This window comes from Ovis aries, chromosome 2 (assembly GCF_016772045.2).
Source record: "Ovis aries strain OAR_USU_Benz2616 breed Rambouillet chromosome 2, ARS-UI_Ramb_v3.0, whole genome shotgun sequence".
In the NCBI taxonomy this organism is placed as follows: domain Eukaryota; kingdom Metazoa; phylum Chordata; class Mammalia; order Artiodactyla; family Bovidae; genus Ovis; species Ovis aries.
Window position 1 is genome coordinate 247,063,603 of NC_056055.1, and position 25,571 is coordinate 247,089,173.

At 48.3% G+C, this 25,571-nt stretch overlaps 1 protein-coding gene across 1 annotated transcript; it reads right to left on the bottom strand.

Annotated features, from left to right (window-relative positions):
- Positions 1-11,349: 11,349 nt before the first annotated feature.
- Positions 11,350-22,092, bottom strand: LOC105611550 (aflatoxin B1 aldehyde reductase member 3; the record flags this gene model as incomplete). Its single annotated transcript, XM_027965631.3, has 7 exons — positions 11,350-14,142; positions 15,905-16,034; positions 16,611-16,710; positions 16,923-17,019; positions 17,836-17,940; positions 18,108-18,295; positions 21,792-22,092. Coding segments are annotated over 7 exons (1,083 nt in total), but the record flags the coding sequence as incomplete, so codon positions are not given.
- Between the last annotated feature and the right edge of the window lie 3,479 nt (positions 22,093-25,571).

Below are 25,571 nucleotides of genomic sequence, written 5' to 3' on the forward strand. Positions count from 1 at the left end.
TTGGTCAAAGGTTTTTGCAGGTAGGTTCATGAAGACTACTGGGGTTAGTTTCTGCTGAGTCATATAGTAAGTGTGCTTTTAACTTTATAAAAACTCACTTATCTGTTTAAAAGGCTAAACATGAAAAAAGGTTAAAAGTTATCTTTATCCTCACATTTATCATTTCCAGCACTCTTCTTTTTGTGTGTATATAAATCCAACATTTCTTCCTTCTAAAGAATTTTTCCAAATATTTGCCATAGTGAGAGCTGGCTCCTATGCATTCTCCCGAACCTTTGTCAGAACAAAGTATTTTGCTTTCATTCCTGAAAGGTGTTTTCGCTTGAGTTCTTTCAGTACTTAAATACAAATGCTGGCTGGAGCTTTTGACAAGTCCCAACAAGAAAACCACAGAGCTGAGTTCTGGGGCCTGCAAGGTGGCAGGAAAACAATCGATATAGTTGAGTGTGCTAACACCAGGGACTTCCCAGGTGGCGCAAGTGGTAAGGAGCCTGCCTGCCAGTGCAGGAGACAAACAGGGGTTTGATCCCTGGGTTGGAAAGATCCCCTGGAGGAGGGCACGGCAACCCACTCCTGTATTCTTGCCCAGAGAATCCCATGGACAGAGGAGAAGCCTGGCGGGCTACACTCCATAGGGTCCCAAAGAGTCAGACATGATTGAAGTGACGTAGCATTCACACATATTAGCATCAAAGAATAAAACGCTTATGATTATCTCAATAGATGCAGAAAAAGCATTTAACAAAGTTCAATACCCATTCATGAAGGAGGAAAAAAAAACACTCAGCAAAATAAGAACAGGGAATTTCCTCAAAATGAAAAAGGGCATATTCAGAAAACATATCGCTGACATTATATTTAATAGTGAAACAATTCTCCCTCTAAGATTGGTAACCAGGCAGTGATGTCTGCTCTTGAGGCAGGAGGTAGATGGGTCCCACCAGGGCAAACCGATTAGACAGTCATTCCCTGCGAACCGAAACTCCAAGATGAGGAGAGCAGGACAGTGAAGAGAAGTAGCTGGACCCTGCCCAGACCACATATTCCTCATTCTCGAAGTCAGGAGACCTCCCCAACCACACATGCACAGAAGGGCTCCTTGGAGGTCAAAGGGGAATGATGTCAAGGGATACTCTACCCATAGGCCTTTGCGGTAGAATCCATCTTGGCTAAGAGATGCGTGCGCCCACATGGGAGGAGCCTGAGATATACTATCTGTGGACTGTGAACCAGGCAAATCGAAATGATTGGCCAAAGGAAACCCGGAAGACACGCCTGATAAAAGTAATGCAAACTCCACAAGGGCGCGAATCTCCTCTCTCTCTGAGTCTGCCAGCGTATCTATCCACATGTACTGTACTCTTTTCCCACTTAAAAAATACCTGTTCCACTACTTTTCCTCTTTGTGGGAATCCTTTTCTGCAAAACTGAAGGGCCAGAGCCCTTGTCTGTGACCACTGGTACTCTCAGCGCCGCAACACGGCCTGAATCTCTGACTGGGAACCCAAGCCCCGCTTCAAGCCATTGCGGGGGGAGGCTACCCAAGGTCACTCTCACACCTCTCATTCAATACTGTGCTGGAGGTACTAGAGATGCCAATATATGCCAGGGGGCATGCATTGCAGCAGGCAACCTCTTACTTAACTACAAAGCCACTGTCACTAAAAATAAATGAACAATGCTTTTGTGTCACTTAATACCACAGCTATATTCAAATATCCCTGATTGTTTTCAAAAAGTTTCAGGTGGCTTCAGGACTTTCCCAGCGGTCCAGTGGTTAAGACTCTGTGTTTCCAATGCAGGAGATCAAAAATTAAAAAAGTTTCAGTTGGCTTCCATTAGGATAAGACATGGTTGACACACTGCATTTGGTTGTTATCTTTCAAAAGTCTAGTTTAGACTTCAGCAGTCTCACCGCTTTTCGTGCATTTGTTTATGGAAGGGACCTACCCGTCGGCCTATAGGACATCTCACATTCTTTTTGCATAGTCATAGTTTCATTTAACTTGTTCCTATTTTTCACCAAATGGAAGTGCTAATGACTTGATTATATTCTAGTTCACCTTTTTTTTTTCCCTGTTAAGAATGCTTCATCAGTGGTCCCTTGTACTTCCCAATGTGTAACATCAAGGAGATACAAACAGCGGGGGTGATCTGCTCCTGATAATGCTGACATCAAGCAATGGGTTCGTGTGGTGTCAGCCTGCTCCCTCCACTGTCGGGTTCCCAATCTTTCATTTTAGGGTTTCGTGGCAGGAAGGGTACCCTGTCCAGGGTCCGAGGATGAGCTCTTGTCCAACACCTGGGAATGAGTTGTCCGAGGAGAAAATCATGCTGACAGAGCAAGGACCTTATGGGGAAGGGGCATCTGGGCAGAGAGCAGGTCAGGGAGCCCAGGAGGACGGCTCTGCCAGGGGGCCCGCAGGCTCGGGTTTTATAGTAATGGGAAGAGTTTCTGGGCTGCCTCTGGCCAATCATTCTGACTCCGGGTACTTCCTGGTGGCACACGCATTGCTCAGCCAAGATGGATTCCAACAAGGAAGATTCTGGGAAGTCGGTAGGACACGGGTTGGCCTCTCCTCTCTCCTTTTGACCTTGCCCAGGTTTTTCTGGCTGGTGGTGGCTTGTTAATTCCTTGTTTCTTACCAGCACCTTCTGTCCTAAAATAACTCCTGCAAATGGTTACTATGGTGCCTGGTCCAAGGGCGTGGTTTCAGTCAGTGTTTCCCCTAACAGTTTCATCTATAGATGATCTTCGCCTGAAATCAAGATAGAATTTTAAAGTCCCAGATTATGTTGTGTACATGCTAAAAACAGATCTTAGAAGTATAAGTTTAATATATATGACCTTCTGACGATGGTTGGCCCCTGAACAACATAGGTTTGAACTGGGCAGGTCCACGTATACACAGATTTTCTAAATTCAGTAGTAAACACTGCAGTACTGCACAATCCAAAGTTTGCTGAACCCAAGGATGTGGAAGAGGGAACCATGGGTACTGAGCAGCCTCATATGCAGAGGGCTGACTCTAAGTTAATGCAGATTTTCCACTGTGCAGGGGGTCAGCGCCCCTTTCCTCCTTGTGGTTCGAGAATCAGTTGTACTTTGTTTTTTTTTTCTTGCTGTACCATGTGGTCTGTGGGGTCTTAGTTCCCTGACCAAGGATTGAACCCAGGCCCAAGGCAGTGAAAGCAGAGTCCTAACCACTGGACTGCCAAGGAGTTCCCTCAACTGTAATCTTAAATGAGAGGTAAAGTACAGGTGTTCTTTTTTAATTAAACTTTTTAATTTTTGAGAAAGTTTTAGATTTATATGCAGTTGTAACAAATAATACAGAAATGCACTGTACTGTTTTCCCAGTGTCCCCAACATCTTGTAAAATTATACTACGCTGTCATAACCCAGATACTGGCATTGAAACAGTCCATATACGATCATTAAGTGGAGAACCCTATAAATGTTGATTAGATTCTGCTACTGACGGCTCCTTTGAGTTCTTCTGTATCCTTGCTGATTTTTCTGGGTAGTTATTCTGCCAGTTGTTAAGAGAGGGGTGCGACGTCTCCGACGGTAGTGGTGGATTCGTCTCTTTCCATTTCCAGCTCTATTAGTTCTTGCTTCACGTGTTTTGGCAGCTGTCTGGTGTTTCTTTAGGACTGCTGTTCCTCTATGTGTTGACTCTTTTCATCATTACATAGTATCCCTCTCTGTCTCTAATAGTTTTCTTTGTTCTGAAGTCTACTTTCTTAGACACTTCTATAGCCATGTTCGGAGAAGGCAATGGCACCCCACTCCAGTACTCTTGCCTGGAAAATCCCATGGATGGAGGAGCCTGGTGGGCTGCAGTCCATGGGGTCACTAAGAGTCGGACACGACTGAGCGACTTCACTTTCACTTCTCACTTTCATGCATTGGAGAAGGAAATGGCAACCCACTCCAGTGTTCTCGCCTGGAGAATCCCAGGGACGGGGGAGCCTGGTGGGCTGCCGTTTATGGGGTCACACAGAGTCGGACACGACTGAAGCGACTTAGTGGTAGAAGTAGTATAGCCATGTTAGCTTGCTCTTGATCAATATTTTCACTGTCTTTCTTTCTCCATCCTGTTACTTTCAGTCTGGCTGGATCATTATACTGTAAGTGACTTTCTGTAGAAAATATGTAGTAAGGTCATTAGGAAATTCATTTATATATGTGGCTGCACCAGTCTTAGTGGCAGCATGCGAAATCTTCCTTCTTCACTGCGGCCTGTGAGATCTTTAGCTGAAGCACGTGAACTCTTAGTTGGGCGTGCAGGGTCTAGTCCCTGACCAGTGGTCGAACCCAGGCCCCCTGCAGAGTTTTGGCCACTGGACCACCAGGGAAGTCCCAAGACTTTGCTTCAACCATCAGGTATAACTCAGGAAACTTTTAAGAGAAGGAAAACCTATCATATTTATCCATATTTCGCTCACCATGTTTTTTCTTCCTTCGTGATGTTTCAGGATTCCTTCTTTCATCATTTTCTGTTTGTTTAGAGAATTTCCTTTACCGATTCACTAAGGACTGATCTGCTGGCAACAAAATCATAATTTTTCTTTATCTGAGAATGTTTTGATTCCTCCTTCATTCCAGAAGGATATAGTGCTGGGTATAAGATTCTAGGTTGACGACGCTTTCCTTTCAGCGCTTGAAGAATTGCTGTACCACTTCCATCTTTTCTCAGTGTTTGGTTTCCAGGGCTGTGCTGAGGGGACCCCACATTTTATTCTGCGGTGTTGTGGCATGTGCAGTAAAGCAGTTACTGTCTCAAACTTCTCTGTCTTGCCATGATGCCCCTTTCCTAGTTCCTTGGCTGGAAAAAGCAGGCTCTCGTTGGGGCTTTTTCTATCGGTGTCAGTATCTCCAGGTTGCTGGCTTCTTCAGCTCTAAGTCTAGGATATCAGAAACAAAAAGAAAACTCAGGAAAATTATCTTGGTCATTCCTTGGGTCCTGAGGTCCCTAGCTAGTCTGACTTCTTCCTTCCACCTTCGGAGTCTTCTCATATTTATGTTACACACGGTGTCCAGGATTTTTATTTGTACTTAGTAGGAGAAATAAGAGGAAACATATGTCTATTTTATCTTCCTGTAAGCAGAGGTCCTTCACTTTTGCTAAAACTAAAGTTACAAATATAATTTGCATATAATTTAGCAATCCCACTTCTATATATGCACCAAAGAGAAAGGAAAACATATGTTCAGGTACTTCCCTGCTGATCCAGGGGCTAGGACTGCAAGTTCCCAATGCAGGGGCCTGGGTTCAATCCCTGGTCAGGAAACTAGATCCCACATGCCACAACTAGGACCCAGCACAGCCAAATAAGGAAATAAAAGTAAATATTTTAAAAACGTGTGCTCAGACTTATTGTTTTGTTGCTCAGTTGTGCCCAGCTCTTTTGCGGCCCCATCGACTGTAGCTCACCGGGCTCCTCTGTCCATGGGATTCCCCAGGCAAGAATGCTGGAGTGGGCTGACATTTCCTTTTCTGGGAGATCTTCCCCACCCAGGGGTCAAGCTTCTGTTTCCTGCATTGGCAGGTGGATTCTTCACCACTGAGCCACCAGTGCACGCTACGTCACTTCAGCCGTGTCCGACTCTTTTGCAACCCCATGGACTGTAGCCTGCCAGACTCCTCTGTCCATGGGATTCCCCAGGCAAGAATACTGGAGTGGGTTGCCATTTCCTCCTCCAGGGGGTCTTCCCGACCCAGGGATGGAAACCGCACCTCTTAAGTCTCCTGCATTGGCAGATGGATTCTTTAGTGCCGCCTGAGAAGAGAAGCTCAATATTCAAATACTTACACATTAATGTTTATGTCAGTTCATTCACAAGAGCCCCAAATTGGAAACAACCAATCAACTTGTGGTACATTCATGCAATGGAGTGTGATATCAATTCAGTCAGTTCTGCAGACCCCATGGACTGCAGCACGCCAGGCCCTCCTGTCCATCACCAAAACCCAGAGTTTACTCAAACCCATGTCCATTAGGTCGGTGATGGCATCTCATCCTCTGTCATTCCCTTCTCCTCCTGCCCTCAATCCATCCCAGCTTCAGGGTCTTTTAAAATGAGTCTGTTCTTCGCATCAGGTGGCCAAAGTATTGGAGCTTCGGCTTCAACATCAGTCCTTCAAATGAACACCCAACACTGATGTCCTTTAGGATGGACTGATTGGATCTCCTTGCAGTCCAAGGGACTCTCAAGAGTCTTCTCCAACACCACAGGTCAAAAGCATCAATTCTTTGGCGCTCAGCTTTCTTCACAGTCCAACTCTCACATCCATACATGACCACTGGAAAAACCACAGCCTTGACTAGACGGACCTTTGTTGGCAAAGTAATGTCTCTGCTTTGTAATATGCTAACTAGCTTGGTCATAACTTTTCTTCTAAGGAGTAAGTGTCATTTAATTTCATGCCTGCAATCATCATCTGCAGTGATTTTGGAGCCCAAAAAATAAAGTCTGCCACTGTTTCCACTGTTTCCCCATCTATTTACCATGAAGTGATGGGACCAGATGCCATGATCTTCGTTTTCTGAATGTTGATCTTTAAGCCAACTTTTTCACTCTCCTCTTTCACTTTCATCAAGAGGCTTTTAGTTCCTCTTCACTTTCTGCCATAAGGGTGGAGTCATCTGCATATCTGAAGTAATTGATATTTCTCCCGACAATCTTGATTCCAGCTTGTGCTTCCTCCAGCCCAGCATTGCTCATGATGTACTCTGCATAGAAGTTAAATAAGCAGGGTGACAATATATAGCCTTGATGTACTCCTTTTCCTATTTGGAACCAGTCTGTTATTCCATGTCCAGTTCTAACCGTAGCTTCCTGACCTGCATATAGGTTTCTGAAGAGGCAGGTCAGGTGGTCTGGTATTCCCATCTTTTTCAGAATTTTCCACAGTGTACTGTGATCCACAGAGTCAAAGGCTTTGGCATAGTCAATAAAGCAGAAATAGATGTTTTTCTGGAATTCTCTTGCTTTTTCCAGGATCCCAGCGGATGTTGGCAATTTGATCTCTGGTTCCTCTGCCTTTTCTAAAACCAGCTTGAACATCTGGAAGTTCACGGTTCATGTATTGCTAAAACCTGGCTTGGAGCATTTTAAGCATTACTTTACTAGTGTGTGAGATGAGTGCAATTGTGTGGTAGTTTGAGCACTCTTTGGCATTGCCTTTCTTTGGAATTGGAATGAAAACTGGCCTTTTCCAGTCCTGTGGCCACTGCTGAGTTTTCCAAATTTGCTGGCATATTGAGTGCAGCACTTTCACAGCATCATCTTTCAGGATTTGAAATAGCTCAATTGGAATTCCATCACCTCTATTAGCTTTGTTCATAGTGATGCTTTCTAAGGCCCACTTGACTTCACATTCCAGGATGTCTGGCTCTAGGTGAGTGATCACACCATCATGCTTATCTTGGTCGTGAAGATCTTTTTTGTGTAGTTCTTCCGTGTATTCTTGCCACCTCTTTTTAATATCTTCTGCTTCTGTTAGATCCATACCATTTCTGTCCTTTATGGAGCCCATCTTTGCATGAAATATTCCCTTGGTATCTCTAATTTTCTTACAGAGATCTCTAGTCTTTCCCCTTCTGTTGTTTTCCTCTATTTCTTTGCATTGATAGCTGAGGAAGGCTTTCTTATCTCTCCTTGCTGTTCTTGGGAACTCTGCATTCAGATGCTTATATCTTTCCTTTTCTCCTTTGCTTTTCACTTCTCTTCTTTTCACAGCTATTTGTAAGGCCTCCCCAGATAGCTATATGTAAGGCCTCCCCAGACAGCCATTTCTTTTCCATGAGGATGGTCTTGATCCCTGTCTCCTGTACAATGTCACAAACATCAGTCCATAGTTCATCAGGCACTCTATCTATCAGATCTAGGCCCTTAAATCTATTTCTCACTTCTAGTGTATAATCATAAGGCATTTGATTTACATCATACCTGAATGATCTAGTGGTTTTCCCTACTTTCTTCAATTTGAGTCTGAATTTGGCAATAAGGAGTTCATGATCTGAGCCACAGTCAGCTCCTGGTCTTGTTTTTGCTGACTGTATAGAGCTTCTCCATCTTTGACTGCAAAGAATATAATCAATCTGATTTCAGTATTGACCATCTGGTGATGTCCACGTGTAGAGTCTTCTCTTGTGTTGTTGGAAGAGGGTGTTTGCTATGACCAGTGCGTTCTCTTGGCAAAATTCTATTAGCCTTTGCCCTGCTTCATTCCGTATTCCAAGGCCAAATTTGCCTGTTACTCCAGGTGTTTCTTGACTTCCTACTTTTGCATTCCAGTCCCCCATAATGAAAAGGACATCTTTTTGAGTGTTAGTTCTAAAAGGTATTGTAGGTCTTCATAGAACCATTCAACTTCAGCTTCTTCAGCGTTATTGGTTGGGGCACAGACTTGGATTACTGTGATATTGAATGGTTTGCCTTGGAAACGAACAGAGATCATTCTGTTGTTTTTGAGATTGCGTCTAAGTACTGCATTTCGGACTCTTTTGTTGACCATGATGGCTACTCCATTTCTTCTAAGGGATTCCTGCCCACAGTAGTAGATATAATGGTCATCTGAGTTAAATTCACCCATTCCAGTCCATTTTAGTTCGCTGATTCCTAGAATGTCGACGTTCACTCTTGCCATCTCCTGTTTGACCACTTCCAATTTGCCTTGATTCATGGACCTAACATTCCAGGTTTCTATGCAATATTGCTCTTTACAGCGTCAGACCTTGCTTCTATCACCAGTCACATCCACAACTGGGTACTGTTTTTGCTTTGGCTCCATCCCTTCATTCTTTCTGGAGTTATTTCTCCACTGATCTCCAGTAGCATAATGGGCACTTACCGGAAAGATGATGCTGTGAAAATGCTGCACTCAATATGCCAGCAAATTTGGAAAACTCAGCAGTGGCCACAGGACTGGAAAAGGTCAGTTTTCATTCCAGTTCCAAAGAAAGGCAATGCCAAAGAGTGCTCAAACTACCACACAATTGCACTCATCTCACACACTAGTAAAGTAATGCTTAAAATGCTCCAAGCCAGGTTTTAGCAATACATGAACCGTGAACTTCCAGATGTTCAAGCTGGTTTTAGAAAAGGCAGAGGAACCAGAGATCAAATTGCCAACATCCGCTGGATCCTGGAAAAAGCAAGAGAGTTCCAGAAAACATCTATTTCTGCTTTATTGACTATGCCAAAGCCTTTGACTCTGTGGATCACAATACACTGTGGAAAATTCTGAAAGAGATGGGAATACCAGAACACCTGACCTGCCTCTTCAGAAACCTATATGCAGGTCAGGAAGCTACAGTTAGAACTGGACATGGAACGACAGACTGGTTCCAAATAGGAAAAGGAGTACATCAAGGCTATATATTGTCACCCTGCTTATTTAACTTCTATGCAGAGTACATCATGAGCAATGCTGGGCTGGAGGAAGCACAAGCTGGAATCAAGATTGCCGGGAGAAATATCAATAACCTCAGATATGCAGATGACACCACACTTATGGCAGAAAGTGAAGAGGAACTAAAAGCCTCTTGATGAAAGTGAAAGAGGAGAGCGAAAAAGTTGGCTTAAAGATCAACATTCAGAAAACGAAGATCATGGCATCTGGTCCCATCACTCCATGGGAAATAGATGGGGGAAGAGTGGAAACAGTGCCAGACTTTATTTTTTTGGGCTCCAAAATCACTGCAGATGATGATTGCAGGCATGAAATTAAAAGACGATTACTCCTTGGAAGAAAGTTATGACCAACCTAGATAGCATATTCAAAAGCAGAGACATTACTTTGCCAACTAAGGTCCATCTAGTCAAGGCTATGGTTTTTCCAGTGGTCATGTATGGATGTGAGAGTTGGACTGTGAAGAAAGCTGAGCGCCAAAGAATTGATGCTTTTGACCTGTGGTGTTGGAGAAGACTCTTGAGAGTCCCTTGGACTGCAAGGAGATCCAATCAGTCCATCCTAAAGGACATCAGTGTTGGGTGTTCATTTGAAGGACTGATGCTGAAGCTGAAACTCCAATATTTTGGCTACCTCATGTAAAGGGTTAACTCATTGGAAAAGACCCTGATGCTGGGAGGGATTGGGGGCAGGAGGAAAAGAGGAGAACAGAGGATGAGATGGTTGGATGGGATCTCCGACTCAATGGACATGGGTTTGGGTAGGCTCCGGGAGTTGGTGATGGACAGGGAGGCCTGGCGTGCTATGATTCATGGGGTCTCGAGGAGTTGGATACGACTGAGCGACTGAACTGAACTGAACTGAGAACACTTTCAAATCTTTTTTTTTCCTTAACTTGAGGAGCCTCTTTTCACATTTAGATGTTTATCTGGTAACGTCATACAGTGATTTAACAGAATTTACAGGTTATAATGCTCTTTTCTCAGGGTATGACAATGTGAGTGTTTAGCCTTCATGTCTGGGGGCCAGGAGCTAATAATTTGCTTTATAGGAGTTGGGAAATGCTTTATTCAACTCTTACATCTGTTCTTTTTCAGATTCCTTTCTCTTATAGGTTATTACAAAATACAGAGTACAGTTCCCTACATACTGCAGGTCGTTTCCGATGATCTGTTTTATACACGGCAGTGTGCATGTGTTAGCCCCAAACTCCTAGTTTATCCCTCCCTGCCTTTCCCCTTTGGTAACCGTAAGTTACCAAAAGTACCATAAGGGTACATTTTCTCCCCTATAAGTGGTGCTGGTACAATTCTTTGACCTTGAAGGCTTTGGAGTATCGGCTGTTCCCCTTAATGCTTTCTGCTGAAGTTATGGAGGCAATCCCTAGGTATCATGAATGCTTCTAACCAGCACATCAAAGCATCTGCACCTCACAAAAACAATTCTGTGGAGTCCTGTCCCAAGGCCACAGCTGTGAGGTCTAGTACCAAGGCCACAGATACGGAGGCCAGAACCAAGGTCACATCCGAAGCTGACTGAGCCCTTTGTAACTATTGCCAAAAGCCACCCCCCACCCCCGATATCAGCAGCAGGCTTCCTGACCCCATATGAGGCAGAAGTGCCCACCCTATAGCTCTCAGACTCCGAACCACTGGAACACAGGATCAGTTCCTGGTTCAGAAAGAGTCCGTATGCCGAGGAGCAACCAAGCCCACGGGCGACAACTACGGAGCCCACTGCTGAAGCCTGTGTGGCCTGGAGCCGCACCCTGCAGTGACTCTCGCTGCAGGGAGAAGCCCCAGCGCCTCGGCGAAGAACAGCCCCCACCTTCTGCAACCAGCGAAAACCCGTGCGCAGCAACAAAGACCCAGCACAGCCAAGAACGGACACAGGTCTTTAAAAAAGAACACATTAAAGAGTATAGTGTGTTTTGGTTTTAGTGTATTCCGCCTTGTACAACCATCACAATCAAATTTAAAGCATTTTCATCACCCCCAGAAGAAACATCACCTATTCAAGGCACATTAGTTTGAGTAAACTCCGGGAGATGGTGAACAGGGGAGCCTGGCGTGCGTCCATGGGGTCGCAGAGTCGGACACAACTTCGCAACTGAACAACAGAAGAAACCTGTACTCATTCACAGTTAATCTCCAGTTGCTCCATTTTCATCACCCCCAAAGGAAACCTGTATTCCTCAGCAGTCAATCTCCAACCCATCTCTCAGCCCTAGGGAACCACAAGTCTAGTTTTTGTCTCTAACAGATTTCCCCATTCTAGACATGCCACAAAAATCAGATCATATGAGCCCTTATGGAACTGTCCTCTTTCACTTTGCATATCACCTTCAAGGTTCTGTTAGGGAAATTAGAAGGGAGGTAGTCTTGTTCAGGCTTCAGAAGCAGGAGAGCGGGCCTCTGACTTGCTTCTGACCCGCACAGACACTGCAGGATTCTGTGCCCGCTTGCAAGCACAGCAAGTCAGGCAGCACTTTAGATAAGAAGGGGAGGAGGTCTTGGAATCTCTGAAGCCCCTGAAGGCCCGTCCAAGCCTGTAAGTCTAAGAAGTCTTGTGACTCACAAAGTGAAACAAACAGGATTGTAAAAGTAAGACCAGAGCTGCATTTTTGCATATCAGTTTGCGCCCTGGAATTATAAGCTGGAGCCCGAGACTGCAACTTGAAGGCTCACCTGTGGGATGGACACACTGCCTGGGACCCTTTCCCAGTCGAGACTCCATACTGCTGTCAACAGGGGACTCTGCGACACCAGTCAAGTCGGGATGTGGGTCAGCCCAATTTGGTGATATATGTAGAGTTACTTTCTTTACTGTTTCTATTTAATAACTGTATATTGAAATTAAGACAAATAATTATAACAAATCAAAATTGTTTCTGTGTAACAACTGATTTCTTTTGCTGACAAATCTTTTGAACTTAAAATGTAAGTAAAGCTTACAGAAAAACAGGTTCATCCATATAATAGGGGTTTCATTAGTTCATTGGCTGAATAATATTCCGTGGTATGGACATATCACTTTTAATTGATGCATTCATCAGTTGTTGGACTTTTTGGACTGTTTCTGCCTTTAAGCTATTGTGGAATTCTTTCTGGACTCCCCAGTCTGTCCCATCAGTCCCATCCTGATGCCAGTCCCATACTGTTTTTTATCTCTGTAGCTTTGTAGTAAGCTTTGATATCAGGAACTGGAGGACTTTGCTCTGGCTTGTTTTGGCAATTCTCTATCCCTTGAATTTCAAATATGAATTTTAAAATAATTTTGTCAGTATCTGTAAGAAAAAATCTAGCAGGGTTTTGATAGAAATTGAATTGAATCTCATCTTAAGCAACTCAGTTTTGGGGCGGCTTGTTGGGCAACAATGGCTGATCATACAAGCAGGGAGATTACCCCTTTTTGGGAAGCATTCCTTGTGTCATGGGTGAAGACAAAGGGAAGTTCCAAATAATCAAACTATCTGCAGTGTCTCCTTCTAGATGGCAAGTAGGACCTTTCTTTGGACTCAGGAGCCTCTGATTGGTGGCTTCGGCTGCATTTCCAAGTTGAGCCCCTGTCGTCACTTAAGAGATGGGTTCAGGAGCTGCCTGCTCCTGCTGCTTGGCTCACATCCCTCGCCCAGGGCCTGATGTTCTAACAGAAACAACCGGACCTGGGATTTCCTTTCTTCTCCAGCCTTGGGTGCCTCCTCCTTGGAGCAGGGATTTGCTGACGGAAACGGGTCCGGGCTGCCCAGGCCCACACCAACAGAGGGAGGCGCAGCAGCGGAGCTGAGAATCTGGAGATGAGCAGACGCCAGCAGGCTTCAGCTAAGCGTGAAGGCACTGCCTCTGTTTTCAGAGGGGTGGGCCTTCCAGTATGCGGGATCTTCAATTCCCAAGCAGGAATCGAACCTGCACCCCGCGCAGAGTCTTAACCACTGGACCTCCAGAAAAGTCCCACTTTTCCCCTTTTTTTAAAAGCCACTGATAAAATGACTGTGCGTTAAAATGTCCCACAGCATCCTGGGGGGTTTTATCTTTCTTGGAAGGTTTTTGTCCAAATTATTCCCTTTCTGAGTATCCAGTGAGATAATTCGGACAGAAAATCCACCTCAGGGTGGATGGCCCTCTTTCCCTCTGTCATGTGGGAATGTGAGGGCCGCCTGCAGCCCCACCGAGAGGTCAGGCTGGGAGACCCCCTGCCGCCTCTGCCCCGGGGGCTCCAGCTCGTGGGTCCACCCCTCGGGCAGGAAGGCGCAGGCAGGGAGGAGACGAGTCACAGCAGCTGAGAGAGAAACCTGCGGGGCCCACTCAGTGACTGGGCCACAGGCAGGGCTAGCGCTGGCTTTATTCAGACGGGAAGCGCCCCAGAGGGGCTCAGCCCAAGGCGTTACACGTTGTGAAGGCACCTGGGAGGGAGGCAGGGGTCTAGAAAAATAACGCGTGGATCCAGACGATGGAGGACGACCACGAAATCAGCTTAAGGCAAAGGCCGGCCAGGGAGAGAGCAGGAGAGGCGACGGAAGAGGGAGACACCTCCGGCGCCTGAGCCGGGCGGGGGCCTAGCGGAAGTAGCTGGGACAGTCGTGGGCGACCAGGCGCCAGGCCTGATCAAAGGCCTGCACGACGGCCGGCTCCAGGGGCCCCTCCTCAGTGGCCGCCAAGTTCTCTTCCAGCTGCTCCAGGCTGGACATGCCCAGGATGACCGCGTCCCCGTGGGCGCCCTGCAAGGGGAGACGGCCGGACGTCACGCACTGATGCCCCACAGAGACCCCGTCACACACACCCCCGCCCAGCCCTGCCCCTGCCAAGACCTGGGGTGGGGCAGACTCTTTATACCCTGCGTAGTGAGAGAGTTAATTCTCAGGTAGGTTGATAAGAAGTCCAGGGTCCCCAAGGAGGAGAAAGTCATCTGGGGCTCTCAAGAAGGAGAAAAGGGCAAACTTTTTTTCCCTACATTCCTTAGTCTTAGTCACATAACACCTTAGTTTCTTTAAGCCCATAGCTAGTGATTATACAATAAAACAACTCATCTTAAGCTGTGTACTAAGGCCAAAGAACGCTCAAACTACCGCACAACTGCACTCATCTCACATTCTAGGAAAGTAATGCTCAAAATGCTCCAAACCAGGCTTCAGCAATACATGAACCGTGAAATTCCAGATGTTCAAGCAGGTCTTAGAAAAGGCAGAGGAACCAGAGATCAAATTGCCAACAACTGCTGGATCATTGAAAAAGCAAGAGAGTTCCAGAAAAACATCTACTTCTGCTTTGTTGACTATGCCAAAGCCTTTGACTGTGTGGATCACAATACACTGTGGAAAATTCTGAAAGAGATGGGAATACCAGACCACCTGACCTGACCTGCCTCTTGAGAAATCTGTATACAGGACAGGAAGCAACAGTTAGAACTGGACATGGAACAACAGACTGGTTCCAAATAGGAAGAGGAGTACGTCAAGGCTGTATATTGTCACCCTGCTTATTTAACTTCTATGCAGAGTACATCATGAGAAACGCTGGGCTGGATGAAGCACAAGCTGGAATCAAGATTGCCGGGAGAGAATATCAATCACCTCAGATATGCAGATGACACCACCCTTATGGCAGAAAGTGAAGAAGAACTAAAGAGCCTCTTGATGAAAGTGAAAGAGGAGGGTGAAAAAGTTGGCTTAAAGCTCAACATTCAGAAAAGTAAGATCATGGCATCCGGTCCCATCACTTCATGGCAAATAGATGGGGAAACAGCGGCTGACTTTATTCTTTTGGGCTCCAAAATCACTGCAGACGGTGACTGCAGCCATGAAATTAAAAGACCCTTACTTTTGGAAGGAAAGTTATGACCAACCTAGACAGCATATTAAAAAGCAAAGACATTACTTTGCCAACAAAGGTCCGTCTAGTCAAGGCTATGGTTTTTCCTGTGGTCATGTATGGATGTGAGAGTTGGACTATAAAGAAAGCTGAGCGCTGAAGAATTGATGCTTTTGAACTGTGGTGTTGGAGAAGACTCTTGAGAGTCCCTTGGACTGCAAGGAGATCCAGTCAGTCCATCCTAAAGGAAATCAGTCCTGAGTGTTCATTGGAAGGAGTGCTGCTGAAGCTGAAGCTCCAATACTTTGGCCACCTGTTGCAAAGAAGTGACTCATTTGAAAAGACCCTGATGCTGGCAAAGATTGAAGGCAGAAGGAGAAGGGGATGACAGAGGATGAGATGGCTGGGTGGCATCACCGATTCAGTGGACAGGAGTTTGGGTAAACTCCGGGAGTTGGTGATGGACAGGGAGGCCTAGTGTGCTGCAGTCCATGGGGTTGCAAAAAGTCGGGCACAACTGAGCGACTGAACTGAACTGAACTGAACTGAAGTGAAATCGCTCAGTCATGTCCAACTCTTTGTGACCCCATGGACTGTAGCCTAAGTCATGCTGACTCCTCAAAGAGAGCGGGGGCAGGGCTTCCAGGGACGGTGGGGGTGGGGGGAGGTTACCTGGAGCTGGGAATGGTGGTACATCCACCGCAGGGCGGCTGAGGTCATGCTGGGGGCGCTGGTGCCATACGCAGCCTGCAGGGCCTTCTCCACCAGGGCGATGCCCTCGAAGTGGTGCTCCTTCCAGTAGCTGGACAGGTTGGGGGGGCGGCAGCACGGGGTCAGGACCACGGGTCTCACGGGGGCCTCTGCCTGAGAGCAACCCAGGAAGCCCCCGCAGCACGGAGGGGCCAGGGTCCCCTCGGGCAGGGCGTCTCCTGCTTTTCTGGGCAACAGAGCCACCCAGGACGCTGGCTCCCACACCAGAGACCTCAAGGATGTCTCTGCTCTTAAGAACGCAAACCCTGCCCTTACTTTACCTGGAGAAACAGGAAGCCAGGACGGGGGCACAGCCCGGCCCCAGGCCTCCTGTTCCTCCATCTGGGGCCCTGTCTTTCCCCCTTGGCAGGTGACCAGTTTTCTTAGGCATGAGTTATGACTTGGAAGGTCGGCCATGAGGCCCAGGGATCGGCATTCCTCACGGAGGTCCCAGGAAAACAAAACGAAGCCTTGCAGAGGGTTTCCTAATTCCTCCAGGAATCGAGAGAGCTAGGTCCAGGCAGCAAGGGAAGGCCCTGAAAGGAAAGCAGCCCCAGGGATGTCCCACTTTCAGACTATGGGGACCCTCCCACTCTGCCTGTCCTGGCGCCGTCTGCCCCCAGCTCACCGATTCCTGTAGACCTCTGCCCAGTTGTTCCCAAAGAAGCGGCCCACGGGCTGTTTCCCATCCTTGTCCTCATACTTGTACCTGCCGGTCAGCAGGCCTCCTGCGGGAAGGCTGCGGTCAGACCCCCAGGCACTGCCCCAGAGCCCGTCTCGCTGGAAGTGGGGGTGATGGCGGGGAACCAGGACAGATGGAGGTCCTGGCAAAACCCTCCCCTTCCCAGGCCTGGGGCCAGGCTTCTCCCAGGTCAGGAAGGGGCAGAACGGGGTCAGGAAGGCCCTCCCACCCAGGGGAGCCTGTGCCCGCAGCCAGTACCAGCCAGAGGGTTGTAGGCGTAGAACCTCAGTCCAAAGCGCCGGAGGCAGGGCAGGAGCTCCGTCTCCACCTGCCGGGTGGTGGCGTTGTACATGCCCTGCAGGCAGAAGGGCCAGCTGAGCGGGGGGCCCGGCCGGGGAGCCCCAGCCTGCTCTCAAAGTCTTCGGTCAAGACCCCCGGCACCCCAGCATGGTTTCCAAAGTCACTACTGGTGGACGGGGAGAGGGGGCTGGGCCCCAGGAAGGGACGGCAGCCGGGCTCTGCCATCCCACACACATCCGCAGGCACCAGCCACGGGCTGGACCCCGAGCTCTCAAACACACGTGGACCTGGTGAGCTCTCTGCTTCAGGAGATGTCAGAGTCGAGTTAAAATCAAAGCAGAGTGGACGCTCCTGATGGTTCAGTGGTTAAGAATCCACCTTGCGATGCCAGGGGCACGGGTCTGATCCCTGGTAGGGCAACTAAGCCTGAGAGCTGCAACTGGAGAGTCCGTGGGCCGCAATGCGGGTCCTGTGTGACGCAGCTGAGACCCGAGGCAGCCAAACAAGCAAGCAAGCAAACAGGACGGGACAGATGAGCAAAGGTGGCTTCTGTGATCACGGCAGATTCTCAGAGATACTCGCTCAATGCATAAAGCTGGGGTCTGGAGACTGGAGGACCCACTGGGCTGTCGCGAAAGCCTTCCAGAGGAAGAGGTATCTAAGCGACACCCAGACACTCCTTCCAGGGGGAAGGGAGAGGCGAGTTCGGGCTGACCGCAGAGCCAGCAGCAGGCAGGAAGGGGGGCCAGGGCCTGAGGGCCCCGGGGGCCGTCTACAGGCTGGGAGCAGGGGAGTGAGAGAGGGCGGGGGGCACAAGAGGACCTGGGATGGCAGGCGCCCTGGAGTCGGGCCTCTGCAGCCCCGGCCTCACCTGGTACACGGTGGGCAGGATCCAGCCGTTGCTCCTGCACAGGGTACAGATCTCAGCCACCTCCCAGGCGGCATAGTTGGAGAGGCCGAGCTCCACGAACTTGCCCTGCGGGGGAGAGGCCACGGTCAGACTCCCCCGCAGCCTAGAAGGCCAGTCCCAGAGACTGGGACCCTGGGCGTGGGGTCCGTCCCCTGCTCTGCTCCGGGACAGCCCTGGAGCCTCTGCTCTCTGGGCACCACCAGGCCAGGATGGGGAGTGGGGGCCGCCCTCACCTCCTGGTGCAGCCGGTGGCAGGCGCGCAGCGTCTCTTCCACGGGGGTGCTGTGGTCTGGCAGGTGCAGGTAAAACAGGTCCACTCGGGGGCACTGCAGCCGCTGGAGGGACGTCTCCAGCTGGGACCGGAGGCTGTCAGGCTTCAGAGAGTTTTCTTCCAATGGATTGGCCTTGGTGGCAATTTTTACTTTGGGAAGAGAAAAATAGAAGTTCAGGTCAACTTAGAAATCATTGGTGAGGATCTAGGGTTAATGGTTAAGCGGCAGGCCTGGGTTCATGCCTCAGCTCTGCCAATTCCAGCTCTATGACCTTGACCAAGTGATTCAACCTCTCTGAGCCGCACGCCAGTATTCTTGCCAGGAAAAACCAGGGACAGAGAAGCCGGGCAGGCTACAGTCCATGGGATCGCAGAGTCGGACATGACTGAGCACGCACGTACGTGTGTGCACACACACCACACAGACACACACAGAGTCTCAATTTTCTCAATTGTAAATCGAGAGTGTCAATGGTGCTGTCTAGCTGGGAGGCCCTGAGGATTGATCAGAACTTTGACACACTTGCTCATTATGAGCTGCTAATGTTATCACTACAGTGACTATTTACCAGACAGCTGGGTGTGGCATGCCTGGCACTTCAGGTTGGAAGAGGAATGCCAACCCTGGATCCCTGCCCTCAAGGACCCACAGTCTAAGGGGACACCACGGGGTAAGTGAGGTCAGGACACGCAGGAGTAGGGGGGAGGAGCCCTGAGAATTCAGGGAAGGCTTTCCAGGGCTTTGAATCTCCAAGAGGAGTCAAAGGCTACCCTGGGGCAAGAACATGGCTTTGAGGAGTCATGCCTACGATCCCACAGACCTAAAACACCAGGTCTGGGGGTACACGAGACGAGAGAAGGGGCCACAGACCAGAGAGATGCAAAGGGCCCTGAGGGCACCCCTTAAAATTTGACTTCAGGGGACCACAGGGCGACTCTAAACACTTCCAGCCAGCAAGTTAGGGGGTCGGCTTTGCAGTTTTGAACGATGACTCCGAATGAAACACAAAGAACCTCGGGCACAGGTCTGGAGACAGGGAAAACGGCAAGGAGACTGTGGCAGGAATTCAGGAAAGAGAAGCAAGAGGCCTCAACCGGGGCCCCAGGGGAGGATTATATTTCTGTCAGAGAAACATCCAACTGAGAAAAGGCCAGTGTTGTGCTACCTGTGTGACCCAGGAAGGAGTTAAATACCTTTCTCCCCATCCTCTTTAAGAATCAGATGAGCAAGCTATGGCTGAGAAGAGAGCCCTTTCTGCGCTGTTTACTCTTGGAAAGTCACCTCAGCAGGCCAGACCCCTTTAGATGGGAGAGACCAGGCTGGAGGGCTGAAGGCCTACTCATTTGGAATTTTCCATTCCACCACCTCCTCCCCTTTGGCCCACACCCCGTCTTGACATTAACTTCAAATCTGAGATTTAAGAACTGTAGCCCAGCTGGTTCCAGCCTAAAGGAGGGAAAAGGAGATGCTGCAGAAGAAAAGTAATCAGAAATAAGACCAATGTAAATGCCTGTGGACAGATTAATGGATAAACAAGATGTGGTACGTATATACAATGGGATATTCCTCAGCCATCAGGAAAGAATGAAATGATGCCATTTACAACAACATCAAAGGACCTAGCAATTATCATTCTAAGTAAAGTAAGTTAGAGAAAGACAAACATGATACCGCTTACATGTGGAATCTAAAAAAGATTATACAAATGATATATTTACAAAGCAGAAACAGACTCACGGACAGAAAACAAACTTGTGGTTACCAAAGGGGGAAGGGGGTGATACATTAGGAGTTTGGGATTAGCATATACAATCATATATAGAAAATGGGGCTTCCCAGGTGGCTCAGTGGTAAAGAACCCACCTGCCAGTGCAGGAGATGTGGGGACACGGGTTTGATCCCTGGATCAGGAAGATCCCCTGGAAAAGGAAATGGCAACCCACCCCAGCATTCTCACCAGGAAGATCCCAGGGGCAGAGGAAGGAGCCTGGCAGGCTACAGTCCATGGGGCTGCAAAGAGTTGGACACAATTTAGTGATCGAGCAAGCAATATTTATAAAAATAGACAGCCAACAAGGACCTACTGTAAAGCAAAGGAACTATACTCAATATCATAATAATCTATGATGGAAAAGAATCTGAAATATATATATATATATATATATATATATATATATATAACTAAATCCCTTTGCTGTACATCTGAAATTAACTCAACACTGTAAATCAACTATACTTCAATTAAAATTAAAAAATATAATAATAAGACCAGAGATGTCATGGCAAGGCCGCCAAGTGACCTAGAAAGAGTGCAGCTCTGAGCCCCATGCATTTCTCGTCTTGTTCCAGATCTACCATGCCGTGAATCATTTCTCCCTGAGACACCCCAGAGTGAAAGATGGCACACTATTAGTAGACGGCGTCTACTATTACCAGAACCGCATACCTACTAACAGTATCAGCCAGCGTTGCTGAGCCCTCACTGTGTGCCTGCCCGGCACATTATAAGCACTGCAGATGGCATCAGACTGGTGGGGGACCTTCCCCTGGGCCCATACAATAAACCTCCGCTGGGCTCCATTGCCTGCTCCAATACCCTCAGCACTGCCAAACCTCATTGCCTTTGCACATTCTCTGCTCACACCCACTGCCAGGAATGCCCTTTCTCCTCTTCTGGAAAAGTATCAGTTCAAGGTCTGATGTTCCCTTTTCTGAGCATTCTTCTTTGGCCCTTTCTGGGAAGGGAACCCTCTTCTGGGCTCCCCAGCTGTCTCTAGACTCTGAGCTCCCTGGATTGGGTGACTGTCAATTCCTCTTCTATGGCTTCGGACAGAGGCTGGCCCAGATGCGGCAGTTAGACGGGGTACCTCCCCCACACCTTATATCAGCTACTGCTGGTAGCTCCTGCTGCTCCCAGGCGTGAAGTGGAAAAGTGAAAGTGCTAGGCACTCACTCCTGTCCCACTCTTTTGCCACCCCATGCACTGTAGCCCGCCACGCTTCTCTGTCCATGGGGACTCTCCAGGTAGGAACACTGGAGTGGGTTGCCATGCCCTTCTCCAGGGAATCTTCCCGACCCAGGGATCGAACCCAGGTCTCTGCATTGCAAGCAAATTCTTTACCATCTGGGGCACCAGGGAAGCCCGGGTGAAGTGGGAGACACTGAGGACTGAACTGCGGGGCCAGGGCTCCAGGGAGGGGGCCGGGGATCAGAGCAATGAGGAAACCGGTCCCGCCGGTTCCAAAGACTGATCTGCAACGGTGCCAGGGAGTGCCAGGGCAATAAGGGCAGGACTCCTGCAGATCGGACCGTACAGGGCACCTGCGGGTGAGGGGAAAGGGGGAAGGGGCTGCCCAGCGCCAAATTCCGTTTTCAGGGCCCCCTGAGAAGGGCTAGCCAAGTCGTTCCAGGCTCTGCCACGGTTGGGACGTTACCAAGAGGAAGGGAAAATGAGAGGAAAAGAGTCAAGACCAAATGTCTGGCTGTCCGAGCTGATGTGCAAGGGCGCTGGGAAGCGGGAGTTTCACAGAGCTGCGGGGAGGCCTGGGGAGGGGGGCAAGGTGGACAAGGCGGTCGGTCCCGGCCGCGGCCAGAGCATGGCTCGGGGGCGGTCACGGTGCCGGGGTCCGGGGGGCCAGGCGTTACCTTTGCAGCCGCTGCCGCCCAGCCCGAGCCCCAGGCCGCCCAGGATGCTCTCGGACTGGCCGTCAGCGTACACGAAGGCCGTGTCGATCTCGGTGTGGCCGCGCTCCAGGAAGGCGCGCACGGCCGCGGCGCTGCTGGGCACGTCCATGCGACGCCCCATTTCCATGGCGCCCAAGACGGTGGCAGGCCGGGTAGGGACACCCCGTGGGTACGACTGTGGCTGGGCCATGGCGAGAGGGTGGGCGACGCAGGGGCCCCGAAGCCAAACGCACCCAGGGACAAAGCGGTGAGGGCGGGCGCTTTAAGGAGAGGTAGGCCCCGCCCACCTGACAGGGGGCGGAGCGAAGTGACGAGTGTAGCCCCGCCCCCTACCCGGGACCCCTAGGCAGGGGCCTTTCCTAAGGGTTGAAGATGACAGACTTTATCTTGGGGGGGCCTCCAAAATCACTGCAGATGGTGACTGCAACCATGAAATTAACAGACACTTGCTCCTTGGAAGAAAAGTTATGACCAACCTAGACAGCATATTAAAAAGCAGAGACATTACTTTGCCAAAAAAGTCCTGTCTAGTCAAGGGTATGGTTTTCCCAGGAGTCATGTATGGATGTGAGAGTTGGACTATAAAAAAGGCTAAGCACGGAAGAATTGATGCTTTTAACCTGTGGTGTTGGAGAAGACTCTTGAGAGCTCCTTGGACAGCAAGGAGATAAAACCAGTCCATCCTAATGGAAATCAGTCCTGAATATTCATTGGAAGGACTGATGCTGAAGCTGAAACTCCAATACTTTGGCCACTGGATGTGAAGAACTGACTCCTTGGAAAAGACCCTGATGCTGGGAGGGATTGAAGGCGGGAGGAGAAGGGGACAACAGAGGATGAGATGGTGGGATGGCATCACCGACTCAATGGACATGAGTTTGAGTAAACTCTAGGAGTTGTTGATGGTCAGGGAGGCCTGGCGTGCTGCAGTCCATGGGGTCGCAAAGAGTCGGACATGACTGAGCGACTGAACTGAAGATCCTAAAATGTGGTCTTGGCCCAGAGGTGGTGCCTTGGGGCTGTCCCGCCATCTTACAGGCCCCAGAGGCTGGCTCTGTGGTTCTCTTGTTGGGACTTGACAAAGGCTCCAGCCAGTGTTCAAGTATTGAAAGAACTCAAATGAAAACACCTTTCAAAAATGAAAGCAAAGACTTTGTTCAGACAAAGGTTAGGGAGAATTCATAGCAACAAGCTTTCACTACGGGCTTCCCTGGTGGCAGCTCAGCTGGTGAAGAATCCGCCTGGAAGGTGGGAGACCTGGGTTCTATCCTCGGGGTTGGGAAGATCCACTGCAGAAGGGAACAGCTCCCCACTCCAGTATCCTGACCTGGATTATCCCATGGATTGTATAGTTTATGCAGTCGCAAAGAGTCAGACACAACTGAGCGACTCTCACTTCAGTTTACTTCTTCGCTATAGCAAATATTGAGAGAAATACTTCAGACAGAAGAAAAGCTGGATTTACACACACACAATATGAAGAGTGCTGGAAATGGTAAACACAAGGACAAATATAATCTTTAACCTTTTTTTATGTTTAACTTTTTAAACAGTTTTTATAAAGTTAAAATACACTTACTGTATGACTCAGCAAAAACTACACCCTAGTAATCTTTGTGAACCTACCTACCTTATTGCCAAATTCAGACTTAAATTGAAGAAAGTAGGGAAAACCACTAGACCATTCAAAACCACTAGACCATTCAGGTATGACCTAAATCAAATCCCTTATGATTATACAGTGTAGTGAGAAATAGATTTAAGGGCCTAGATCTGATAGATAGAAAGCCTGATGAACTATGGACTGATGTTCGTGACATTGTACAGGAGACAGGGATCAAGACCATCTTCATGGAAAAGGAATGGCTGTCGGGGGGGGGGGGGCGCTTACAAATAGCTGTGAAAAGAAGAGAAGTGAAAAGCAAAGGAGAAAAGGAAAGATATAAGCATTTGAATGCAGAGTTCCAAAGAATAGCAAGGAGAGATAAGAGAGCCTTCCTCAGCGATCAATGCAAAGAAATAGAGGAAAACAACAGAAGGGGAAAGACTAGAGATCTCTTCAAAAAATTAGAGATACCAAGGGAACATTTGATGCAAAGATGGGCTCAATAAAGGACAGAAATGGTATGGATCTAACAGAAGCAGAAAATATTAAGAAGAGGTGGCAAGAATACATAGAAAAACTGTACAAAAAATATCATCAAGACCCAGATAATCACGATGGTGTAATCACTCACCTAGAGTCAGACATCCTGGAATGTGAAGTCAAGTGGGCCTTAGAAAGCATCACTACGAACAAAGCTAATGGAGGTGATGGAATTCCAATTGAGCTATTTCAAATCCTGAAAGATGATGCTGTGAAAGTGCTGCACTCAATATGCCAGCAAACTTGGAAAACTCAGCAGTGGCCACAGGACTGGAAAAGGTCAGTTTTCATTCCAATCCCAAAGAAAGGCAATGCCAAAGAATGTTCAAACTACCACACAATTGCACTCATCTCACACACTAGTAAAGTAATGCTTAAAATGCTCCAAGCCAGGTTTCAGCAATACATGAACCGTGAACTTCCAGATGTTCAAGCTGGTTTTAGGAAAAGCAGAGGAACCAGAGATCAAATTGCCAACATCTGCTGGATCCTGGAAAAAGCAAGAGAGTTCCAGAAAAACATCTATTTCTGCTTTATTGACTATGCCAAAGCCTTTGACTGTGTGGATCACAGTACACTGTGAAAATTCTGAAAGAGATGGGAATACCAGAACACCTGATCTGCCTCTTCAGAAACCTATATGCAGGTTAGGAAGCAACAGTTAGAACTGGACATGGAACAACTGACTGGCTCCAAATAGGAAAAGGAGTACATCAAGGCTGTATATCGTCAGCCTGCTTATTTAACTTATATGCAGAGTACATCATGAGCAATGCTGGGCTGGATGAAGCACAAGCTGGAATCAAGATTGCCGGGAGAAATGTCAATAACCTCAGATATGCAGATGACACCACCCTTATGGCAGAAAGTGAAAAGGAACTAAAAAGCCTCTTGATGAAAGTGAAAGGGGAGAGTGAAAAAGCTGGCTTAAAGATCAACATTCAGAAAACGAAGATCATGGCATCTGGTCCCATCACTTCATGGGAAATAGATGGGGAAACAGTGGAAAGAGTGTCAGACTTTATTTTCTGGGGCTCCAAAATCACTGCAGATGGTGATTGCAGCCATGAAATTAAAAGATACTTACTCCTTGGAAGGAAAGTTATGACCTACCTAGGTAGCATATTCAAAAGCAGAGACATTACTTTGCTGACTAAGGTCCGTCTAGTCAAGGCTATGGTTTTTCCAGTGGTCATGTATGGATGTGAGAGTTGGACTGTGAAGAAGGCTGAGCGCTGAAGAATTGATGCTTTTGAGCTGCGGTGTTGGAGAAGACTCTTGAGAGTCCCTTGGACTGCAAGGAGATCCAACCAGTCCATTCTGAAGGAGATCAACCCTGGGATTTCTTTGGAAGGACTGATGCTAAAGCTGAAGCTCCAGTACTTTGGCCACCTCATGTGAAGAGTTGACTCATTGGAAAAGACCCTGATGCTGGGAGGGATTGGAGACAGGAGGAGAAGGGGATGACAGAGGATGAGATGGCTGGATGGCATCACTGACTCGATGGACATGAGTCTGAGTGAACTCCGGGAGTTGGTGATGGACAGGGAGGCCTGGTGTGCTGCGATTCATGGGGTCGCAGAGTCGGACACGAC